Source organism: Homalodisca vitripennis, chromosome 5 (genome assembly GCF_021130785.1).
Source record: "Homalodisca vitripennis isolate AUS2020 chromosome 5, UT_GWSS_2.1, whole genome shotgun sequence".
Taxonomy (NCBI): Eukaryota; Metazoa; Arthropoda; class Insecta; order Hemiptera; family Cicadellidae; genus Homalodisca; species Homalodisca vitripennis.
Genome location: NC_060211.1, coordinates 66,584,972 through 66,597,024, shown reverse-complemented (window position 1 = coordinate 66,597,024; position 12,053 = coordinate 66,584,972). Strand labels below are relative to the sequence as shown.

Below are 12,053 nucleotides of genomic sequence, written 5' to 3'. Positions count from 1 at the left end.
CTGTTAAGATATTCCTAAATCGAGGAAATAAATCTTAAAACGCTTGGGAAAGTGTTATTAATCATGTGAAGCAGTTTATTATGTTCTGACTTAATAATTTGGACTTGTAGATATAGAATTAATCATACATTTATTTAATCCCTATCTATTCGGTAGAAGTCAAAGGTATTTAGTTCAATTGATTTGAAATAGCCTAAAATAGAATAAGAAAGGCAATAAGCAAAAATGCGAGAATTACAGGGGAATAACTTTGTTGTGCCATACACAAAAAATTTATGAAAAAATACTGTTGCAGAAAATTAGACCAGTACTGGAAGAAACAGGAAGAGAGGAGCAATGTGGTTTTAGGAAAGGTAGGTCAACGGTGGATGCTATTTTTGTGATGAGACAAGTGTTAGAAAAGAGGTGGGAATACGGAAAAGATACAATGGTAGCGTTTATAGACCTACAGAAGGCATATGATAAGGTACTGAGAGAAAGGATATGGGAGAGTATGAGAAAGAGAGGATTGCGTGAGGGAATAGTAGAAAGAATAAAGAACCTGTACGGCATATGTAAAAACAGGGTAAGAATTGAAGAAAAATATACAGATACTTTTAAAACAGAGAGAGGAGTAAGGCAGGGAAGCATATTGTCACCTTTCCTTTTCAATATTATAATGGATGAAATTATTCTAGAAGTACAAGGAAACAGAGGAGCAGAAGAACTTAAGACAATAGCATATGCGGATGACATAATGATATGGGAAAATAGGGAAGAAGAGTTAGAACGAGAGTTAAACAAATGGGCAAAAGTGGCGAAGAAATATGGTTTAGAGATGAACATACAAAAATGTAAAGTAATGAAAGTAGAGAGAAGGGATGGAAATAACAAAGACGTGTTAGTTGAAGGAAAAAGACTTGAAAAGGTGAAGGAATTCTGTTATTTAGGAAGTATCATAACAGATAGGGGCACAATAAGAGAAGAGATAGGAAACAGAATATGGAAGAGTGGAAAGTTTTTCAATATGGTGAAGAAGATTGTGTGGAGTTGGAACATTGGGAAAGAATCAAAAGTATTGATGTATAAATCTTATTTCCAACCAATTTTATTATATGGAGCAGAGACGTGGACGTGGACTAAAAATGATTTAAGCAGATTGCAAGCTGCAGAAATGAGATTTTTAAGAGGGATAGAGAAGACTACAAGAAGAGATAGAATAAGGAACGAAATAACCAGAGAAAGATTGAAGGTAGTTTCACTGCAAGAGACAATGGAAGGAAGAAGAATACAGTGGATGGGGCATGTGAAGAGGATGGGAGATAATAGAATGCCTAGAATAGCACTGGAGAAGGAGGAAGGAGGAAGAAGACCAAGAGGAAGACCGAGAGGAAGATGGGAGGACCAAGTGTGGAAAGACATAGAGAGAAGGGGACTACAGAAAATACAGGTGGATGAAGAGGAGACCTGGAAGGATAGACTAAAGTGGAGGAGGCTGTGTACGACGACGACCCGTGAGAACGGAAACGTCTGACGATGATGACGATGATGATGATGATTTGAAATAAGCTAATGTTTTACAATGGGGTGCAAATTCACTTTAATATTTTCTCTCAGAAGCCAACTTCATTCTATTTCTCTTCTTTATTTTAAAAATTGACTACCTATATCCATACCATAGTTACATATAGTATAATATATTATTTTGCTTTTTCATTTAATTATAAAAGTTGGCTATATCTGAAATACAACATGAACATGTACTTACTTTAAGACAGCCGGAGAGTAGTAGTTTTCAAAAATATCAATAATTGACCTGTTTAAATTGGTTGCCTTTCAACTGTTTTATGTACTTATGTTTTATGTATAGTTCGCAAATTCGTAATTCAACCTCTGTTGTTACAATTTATTTTCATTTAAAATTTGATTACAATTTATTTTAGTTTGTTTATTTATTTTTTATTGATACTCCCAAAGGAAGTTCACAGTATTTTATACATTGTGAAATATGAAAAAAGGATCATTGTGTAAGAGATAAGTTTGGAAGTATTAATTATTGTTCTCATTGGTAAATCAATGAATCATTATTTATTTCAGGTTCTGCAAAGATGACAGAACTTGTTCATCTGGACCAGCAAACAGGGGAGATGGTAGTTGCGAACAGAATCGATCACGAGCAGACTCCATGGCTCAACATGACTGTGAGAGCTACTGACTCAGGAATTCCTCCTCGCTCGGCATTGGTGGATGTGTTTGTACAAGTTATAGATGAGAACGACAACAATCCCTACTTTGTTGGAAACATCACAAATGTCACGCTGAGGGAAGACACGCCTATTGGTATGTATTGGCTATAATCTTCAGTTAATTGGATAGGGTATAAATTTCCTGTTGAGAGACTCATCAAGTAGGAACAAACAATGGTGTAAAATTAAATTTACCATTTTATACAATTTAAACCATTCTTGTTCCAGAGAAGAGAAAATGAAAACATTGCACCAATTACTAATTACCTAGCTCTTGAGGTAGTTTTTCATGAAAGAATCCATATTTTCCCCATAGGGTTATTATACAACAAACTTTAATTTAATTTTATTACTCAATTTTGGCTATTTGGAGTTTACTCTGTTAATTCTAAAAATATCTGTACACTGTCAATAATTTGTAAATTCCAATAACTACATTAATCCCCAAAATAAGTTTTTCTTGGTTTATGTTTACACTGACAGTAAGCTCTATAGTGTAATGCCCTAAGTTAGTTTAATACTTGGTCATAGTGGTCAAGAATATACCTTATCCATACAGGTTTTTATTTATTTTTGTTCTGTGTAAAATCTGAACCTCCAGTCCACAACTGTTTATAACTGTACCTCATGCTAGTCTCAGATGATTATTTGTTAGTGTGCGAAAATGCTTTGCCCAAACCAAGATTCAAACCTGGGTCCCTTGGCTGACTATCTGAGATGCTAAATAGACTCAGCCATTGGTTACATGGGACATATCAACCGTTAGTAACTGTATTTGTTCTATACATAATGTACTAAACTTTTAAAAGGTTAATGATTTTTATAGTCACTCTTGTCAATAAACTTATCAAATAATATGCCCCGCTGTCAATAAATCACTGATTTAAAAATAAACTTGAGTGCTTTTGAATTTACAAGTGTAGTTTTGTATACTTTAGAAGTTCATTGCCTGTTGAATTTAGAAAGAGACTGTACAAAGGGGTTTTATGACAATAAATATCATTGTGAATCTCTTCCAGAATAATCAGGAAGATTTCATGAAACTGAAACTTTACAGGATACAGTATATAATTAAATTATGAGCACAGACGTGGTTCCTAAAAATGTTGAGTTTATGAAATACTATGCTTTTGCTCCACATACGATGTTACTTTGATCTAATTGTCCATTGGATATAAAAATTTAGTGATATAACCAGTCAAACTGAATATTCAATTTCTCATATTGTATAAAAACCTTGACACATTCTGTGAAGTCCTTTTTCCAAATTAATATGAATAAATCTCATGTTGAATGTTAATGGATGTAGCTTACAAACTTGTCTTGAAGATATAAATAGAATCATTCAGGTTTCGTTGAAATCAGTTAAGAACTACAACAGGGGTTATGTTCATTGTATTTGCTGCTAAATGATTACAAAATTCTCATAATTTTGAATGCTTGGCATTAATACATATTGTTATCAATGAAAATATTACAGTTTCTTAAATAATGCCATTAAAATATCTATCTTGAGCATTTAGAAAATTAAAATGTTTTATATATATATATATATATATATATATATATATATATATATATATATATAAATATCTCCTTTTATATTATGAAAAGTTTTTCTCAGGTGCTGAGGTGACAGTCATTGAAGCCAGTGATGCTGATTCCGGTGATTATGGCAAAATCACATTTCTCCTTGATCGGATATCATCTTTGGTAAGAAGTTTATTTTTATATAAATAACATAACTTGCTGAGTTGAATTAATTTTATGAGTTGCAAAAAGTATAAGAAAATTAGCTGAACTGAATTTGAAAGCAATTAATTATAGTAGTGAACTTTTCAGTTTTCAAAGTCATATTCAGAATAAAAAGTTTTAAATATTTTTACCTGAAATTGCACTGAAAAATTCTTAAACTTACCCACCATCCAGTTGCTTGCATTGCGAGTACTAATGTTAAGAAATAACATATTTTGAGGCTGTTAAATTACATTTCTGGTAACTTTTGATTATGCTTCAATACTTCAAACTCATGAAAATACTTGTTATGGACAAAAGCATAACACAACTCACAACAAATTTTCTTATTAGTATTGTGCTGGTGGGTAAAATAAGTAACAAAATTTTTATAGGGTATTACTAGTACTAGTATTTAACCCTTTGAACGCCGATATAAATTTAGTAATTTTTTAGATTACGCTTATTTAAGGTGAAAAAATAAAAATGAAAATTCCTTAAAGCTAAATTTTTTATTCATTCCTAATGACTAATAGTCACACAAAAAAAGTAGATTTTACAATAATGTAATACTTGTATTAAAACAATCAAATTTTTTCGTAATAATGGAATATTTCAATCAAAATCAAATTTAGGTTACAGAGTAATCAAATGCATGTGATGAAAAATATGAAATCTATGTACAAGGATAAGAAAACAAATAAAGTGTAATATGCTGATCTTGATTAGTTTTATAAGTTCTGATAATATTAGATTTATACAGTTGTATGGTAAACTTCAAAACAAAAATCGGGTAGAAGCCATGGGGTCTCGGGACATGACTTGCAGCCATAATTACTCAACAGAAAAGAAACAATAAAATCTTTATTATAACACCTAAAACATGGTAAAAATAACTTTTTACAACTGTTTGTATAAGGAATGACAACGCAAGAACATTTCCCAAAGGCACAATGCGTGCTCCACTGACAGTCGGTAATGGCGGATAGTATCGTCATCGGCGTACAGACGGGAGTGGGAGAACAGCTGCCAGCAACAAAACAATTTACTGTTTACCTACTGCGGCCAGCTGACAGCTGCAACTGGACTATTTGGTCAAGCCAGTACATTAATTTGTATTGTGGCTTATGTATTGAACTTATAGACTTCAAAAACAGTAATAAAATATAATTTTATCGATCGGCGGATTATTTCGTCTTCGGCGTTATAAGACCAAACAACATCGCGGATTATTTCGTCTACGGCGTGCAAAGGGTTAAAATTTCAGGAACCTCATAGCAATATTATTAAAGTAATAGATTGTGACAGTTTTAATCCGTTGTTTTCTCCAGGGTAAATTCCAAATCAACCCTGAGACTGGGATGCTGAACGTGTCCGATAGGCTGGACCGAGAGCAGCAGTCATCTTATATGCTGATAGTGGAGGCCTGGGATAACTATCAGTTTGGATACTCCAGTGGGGAGAGTAGAAATGCCTTCAAACAAATAGGGTGAGAATCTCACTGACCCATATATGCCTGTTTTGTTTTTTGTTTTAACCAATAAAACCTATCAAAATTTACATAGTTTTAGTACGGCAAGGAACAAGGCTAGTTGCGGGTGGGTAGTTACCGAACCCGCTCTATCCTCTAATTCATAATCATTATTTTAAACAAAATTGTTTTTCTTAGTAATATTCTAAGACTACCATTGTTGAACAGAGTGACCATACTGGATGTCAACGATGAACCTCCTGTGATGAACCCTCTGCCGGAGTCTTGTGTCATGGTAACAGAGTTTCTGGAACCAGGGGAGACTGTCTACACTCTCAAGGCATCTGATGCCGATGACCCCAACACTCCCAATGGCTGGGTCTCATTCTCCATTCTTGCAGGGAACGATCAAGGTGAGAATCTTACAAAGTTTAATAAGATGAATGAAGGAAAATAAAATCTTTGGCAAGATGAGTACACAGAAAACACTCATATTTTCCCTCCCAGTGTTGTTATACTCAAGAAACTGAAAGGAGGAATCTCTTAGTAGAGGCGAAATAAAAGACTGGTGGTATAACCGTAACAATTCAGCTTTCTGGAGGTTGATTTTTAGGATTAGCTTAGTAGGTCCATTATGTATTTTTCTCTGTTGTTTCTTTTTATTAATAATTATAAGCTAGAACTTCAACGCTCGCTATCTGTTTTAAGATGAACAAAATAAAATAGTAACTATTATGTCTAAAGTGTATATTAGTATATTTACTAACTATACACAATAGAGTTTTTTAATAATTTTCTAAAATCTGTGTTTATCTTTCCAGAATTGTTTGAAATAGAACCACTGGATCATTGGACAGCCAGGCTATATGCTCAAAGTTCACTGAAAGCAAAATATGGGAATTACACTTTGGTAAGTGCTTTGGACATACTTAGTTTTTTGTTATTTTCTTTGGAAAAATTAATATTGTCTGAAATTAAGAGTACAGTTTTAGATTGATTTTGAAATAATCAGACTTACTTAACTACTTTTACATTACATTAAACTTGATGTCTATTTTATTTGGAAATTGTGTTGTTGATACACTAGTTGATTTGAAAATCAGTTTTTCAACTTGGATAATTTACTTGTTACATGTCAACTGTTTTAGGCTATAAATGTTCAAGATTTAGGTGCACCTCCCAACTTTGTTGTTGGCAACCTAAACATTTGTGTGACAGACTTCAATGACAACGCTCCTCAGTTCATCAGTCCTCCCCAGAACATTACAATCCGCATTCCAGAGGTAAAAGCACTTGTGATATTAAGTTAATACTAATATAATTACTTAACATTTACCTTTGTCAGAAATCAGAAGTTATGTGATTTCATAACATCTGGACTAAGATATTGTAATGTATTACTTACCTTTCAACTCAGGGTAAAGTTCAAACTCATTTCCATTTCATAGGAGTTCTGAAATCCCTTGAATCTCAGTTATGAATTCTAAGCATTTTATTTGTTGATTAACCTACATTTTTTAACGTTTTTATGATTTGAGAGAATTAAACATTATTAACAACATGTGGTTTTAATTAAGTATCAAATGCTAAACTATGCACTGTCAAGCAGTTCTTTATAGTCAGATTTTGTGTGAAAGGTTGATAGTTTATCAATCAATATGTTTCTGAACGAGGGTTCCATTTTGCACACAAGTATTTTGCTATAGCATGTTGTTATCGTCATCATCAAACTACACAAACCTATTAACACATCATTACAGGCCTGCTGTTGTACAAGCCCTGTGACAGTTAGCTGACATCTTGTATAAATGGCTATAAAAATGATAAAACTCAAGTAATTTTCCAAAAAATAAGCAAGCTCCTCTGTTAGTCCATCAGCTTTAACTTATTTGGGTTTTTGTTTGGAAATAAATTTTCTAAATAAAAAAAATATTTTCCCCAACATTGCAAATGTAAACATTTTGTGCTGTACCGGGACTACACACAACATTAGCAATCTTCTGCTGAGAGTCTTCTACGTAATGTTTAATTAATACCAGACTGAAAACTGCTACAGACTGATTTTATCCAAAATCAGTAGTGGAGGTCATCTCCTGATGAGGATATCATCAACGCTCCACCCCTACTTTCCCCGAAATCTGTGTTTACAGCATTCTGCTGTGGATTGAGATATTAAAGATGGAGTGGGTATAAAAATAAATTGAATAAAATTAAAATATTTTAATGTTTTACCTGTAACTCTGAATAATTTTTGGAATATTATGATAATATATAATGATCATCAATGGAAAAAAGTAATGCCAAACATGTATTAAATGGTTATAATTGTAAATATTACACAATTTAGTGTTAAAAGTTGCTATTTAACTCAGAGTTAAGAGTAGTGATAAAACATTTTCAAATTTAAATAGATTTGGAATAAAATCACAAAATTCCCCATTCTTATTTTCGACCTAGGACAATCCAGATGATATCTAAAATACAGTCAATGATTTATTTACAAAACCATAGTAATGAAAAAACATTGCCGTTTAAAATTATCCATTACATTTTTTTGGAAACTGTATATCTTTCTAAGTAACAATTGAATATAGCAATAAAATATCATTTTTCAACAATGATACTAAAATTTATTTCTCTAGTATGAATAAATTATTGATCTTTGGTTGTTTTTGTATGAAGAATGCAACAGTTGGAAGTCCTGTGATAACTGTGACTGCCATTGACGCTGATGTGGGTCCTAATGCTGCTGTCCGTTACCGCCTCAAGCAAGACAATACTGGAGACTGGAGCACTTTCAGTGTTGATCAGGACTCTGGCCTCGTCTCTCTCAGGTTACCTCTGGACAGGGAGACCCAGAAACTCTATCAGGTTAAGAATCGTTTCCTAAATTTAAATGTATTGTTTAATTTCCTAAAATCAGGAAACAACACATTAGGCTTGTTTAGAACTTGTACCAAGCTTCCTTAGCTGAGTTAATAAGCTTGAAACAATTGTATAAAGCCAAATTTACATACTTGTTTTAAGATTGTTTTAAAGATCAAAGTTGCCACTTATTGAGCTTTCTCCAAGTGTGTACTTTCAAACTTATCCAAAGGGCCTAGAAATGCGAGAGCAGATGCTATGCATATTCTTCGACGTCTCTAAAGCTTTGCCACACAATTGAATCTTGTCTTATTTGAAAGATAGAGAGCAGTGCATGCAGATTGCGAGAGCCTTATCAGGCAAAGTCAAAATTATGTACAGTGTCCCACAGGGATCAATATTAGGACCAGTCCTCTTTTGAATTTCTTGTGTGAAAGGTGTTTTACTTGACTGATGAATTCATGAGGAGCCACTAGAATAAAATTTTTTGAAATTAATAGCAACTTTGCAGTTTTTATTTTATTTATAAGTCAATGTCTAGATAGTGCCTGGATTGGGAACTTATTCTAATTTGAGGTAGTTGTGGAAGGAGGCTCATTTTAAGCCTAATCAAGCTTTGGCTTATGAGCTTATATCCACAAGGTCATTTAAACTTTGAAAATCAGATCTTAAACATACTTAATGCATGGAAGCAGACTCATTCCAAACATAAGTTTGTAAGTCAACATTTGTTTGTTTTTTTCATAAAATCTTTTCTGATCTGGTAAATGTATGTTCAAAGTAAGTCGAGTGATTGAACTGAAATTCATTTTAAGCTTGTTTCAAGTTCATAAAAGTGTGCTACACATTTCTACAATCTTGTTAGAAACTTAGACAAATATAATAACAATAGTGGTAACATAGTTCATGTTTAACATCACATCAAAATATATACCATACAGATATATTATATAGATCAGTAAAAATGATTGTTACTGATACATTAAATTAAAGGTTTATTTCTCTTACTAAAAATTAATTATATTGCTTTATGAAGTTTACATGCTAAGAAATTTATATCCCACTGAACTATGTTATATAATTTAACTTGAACTGATTGATGAAGGAAATCGATTTATGTAAAAGGAAATTGTAAGACATTTTATCATCAGATAGTATATTCATATATTTTGGGGAATTGAAAAAGTTATCTAGACTTTATAGACTTTAGAAAGTTTTAACAACAATGTTTCTATTACAAATTGTACAAAAGTATCTTCAATTTAGAATACCTAGCTTCCAACCTTTTAAGCACTTTCTTGAAACCATCACTAAAACCCAGTATACTCAGAGGGTGAATAGACAATATCCTAATGCCTCTTGGTGCTGCCATGCCGAGGAACAGAACACACAGAACTATGCATGAAAAGAATGCCATCACACTTTATCAACCACTGGCATAATTCAATAACGGCATAAGGTTGTTTTAGGCTCATTTATGTGAGCTTGTTTTTGAACCTTGCTTAGAGTAAAAATCACAAGTTTGGAAGGTTAAATCAAGCAGGGAGATAAACAATTTAGAATTTAATATAGTACTCCAAACTTAAAAACCTAGTGTGTTTGAAGTTTGAGGGAGGTTTTAAAATTTGAACTAAGCTCTGAATTTAAGTTTAGGCTTACATGCTGTATGGGTAACAACATACTATGTATTCAAGTAAAACCTAAGAAAAATATTGATTTCAGATTCGTGTGGAAGCCTATGACCATGGGACCCCTACTCCCTTGTCATCAGATCTTGATCTGACAATTTATGTGAAAAATGTGAACGATTACCAGCCTCAGTTTTTGATCGAAGACTTCCCAGTGAACTTTACAGGTAACTTATTGTAAAATTCAACTTTTTACTTCAATTTTAGAAAAGACTTGAAATTTGCCCAAATTTGTCCAAAAAACCAGTTTGAGTACAGGTGGACCTGTACATAACTCAAAACACTTATTTATTGTTTAGTTAAGTATTATTGAATATGTATGTTGCACTTAGTGTATTGAATAACTTATCATTTGGTGACACAAAGCTAATCAACCAAATACAATGAAATGTTGCGTATCAATTAATTCATTGCATGATAAGTGCTCACTAAAAAATGTTCTTGCTCTTTAAAAAAAATTCAGAACCATTAAACTGATCCAGTCAACTAGTACTTAAACTAAATACTTTCAATGATTTGGCAATGGTTTCAAACATTGTTATATCTTACAATAATCATCATTCATATAAAAAAATGTTTGGAATATTAAAAAGAGATTGTATACGACGTCCATGCAGGGATTAGCTTTACTCAGCGTAAATTTAATCTGAAAACAATACAGTTACATTAAACCCATACAGTTTACCAATAATACCTGCTAATTTGTATTTTCAAAGAATAATAGGCTTTTAAAATCTCAAAGTATACATATTTATTTATTTATTTATGATTATAATAAGCAATAAGTTAAATATTATGTTCTTTAAGAAATGGGAATATAAGAGCCAGTTTTGACTGTAACAAGCAATAAAATATTTTGTAAAATACAAGAATTTCCTCTGCGAATTAAATAGCTATGTTAATTTTGTTGTTGTCAAATTGGGAACGTTAAAAAAGCTTAAGCATATCAAATTCTATATTATTTGACAAATCACTTCTTTGAGATTGACAAGAACAACCATCAAACATAAAATAAACACTTAGCCTATCCCTATTTAGGGGTATAGCACCCAAAATTAAAAACACAGTTTTTTAGCCTATTGTATTATTTACCCCAGGCAGTCACTCGCAGCTTCGTTCGCAATTCCTCTGCATCTCCTAGCGATCTCAGTAATACTGGAACTATTTCAGACCAATGTGAAGATACCCCAAAGATGGAGTTCTTAGCTTCCTTAGTGAAAGCATTTATGATATAATATGATGAAGTGAAAAATGGATGCAACGTTTCATAGCCTTAACACTTCTGGTTCAGGTGAATTATATTTCCAATGCCAAAGTTGAGTTTGCCTTTTTGCCATGACCAAGAAAATATGTCAAAAAGTGTAAATGTAGGGCCATTTTAATTTACTCCAGCCTTAGTATTTTTTTATTCCATAGTTTATTTTAATTTGTTTCCCGATCAGGAAAATATATATATATATATATATATATATATATATATATTTATTTATTTATTTATACATACATATACAGGCCTGAGATGCCTACATCTGTCAAGAGACATCTAATATGGGTTTTATAATAGTTCTTAAATTTATTAAAGTTATATATTAACTTTATCTTGTACATCTGATACTTAATATTGGCTAAAAATTTACAGTTGAAGTATATTTGTACCAAAACTTTTAATCTTATATTTTTTCTTACTCTCTGCTCAGTATTGCTTAGTTATGCTTTCACACTATAAATGTTAACAAACTAGAAATAGTATTTGAATTAATTATTAAACATATGGTTGTGATGTCCTAAAACAATGTTTTTCACAGAACAGTTGATTACATTTAATATGCTCTTTCAATTAATATTTTACAACTTTAGAGACCAAGATGGAATTTTTTGTTATTTTAGAGACCAGTGGGGTGTAGCCCATAGGGATTTTCTAACAAGAATAGACTTATATTCATATGAGAGATCCTGAAAATATTTGTGTAAAATATCAGTACAATTGATTCACTAGTGTACACGTGAATGCAAAACAAACAAATTAAGGCACTTTCATATTTGTAATATTATTTGGATTAGGACTAGCAG

The 12,053-nt window shown here is 32.0% G+C and overlaps 1 protein-coding gene across 3 annotated transcripts in view; it reads left to right on the top strand.

The window, feature by feature from the left end:
* Positions 1–12,053, top strand: part of LOC124362311 (cadherin-23) — a 148,051-nt gene that overhangs the window by 119,851 nt on the left and 16,147 nt on the right. For all 3 annotated transcript variants that reach the window (XR_006922453.1, XM_046816706.1, XM_046816705.1), the window contains exons 19-26: positions 2,077–2,319; positions 3,850–3,938; positions 5,291–5,448; positions 5,659–5,843; positions 6,252–6,340; positions 6,579–6,713; positions 8,113–8,301; positions 10,018–10,150. Coding sequence is in view for 2 of the 3 variants with exons in the window: in XM_046816706.1 (XP_046672662.1) it covers positions 2,077–2,319; positions 3,850–3,938; positions 5,291–5,448; positions 5,659–5,843; positions 6,252–6,340; positions 6,579–6,713; positions 8,113–8,301; positions 10,018–10,150 (1,221 nt within the window). In the remaining variant the exon portion in view is untranslated. The remainder of the gene's footprint in view (positions 1–2,076; positions 2,320–3,849; positions 3,939–5,290; positions 5,449–5,658; positions 5,844–6,251; positions 6,341–6,578; positions 6,714–8,112; positions 8,302–10,017; positions 10,151–12,053) is intronic.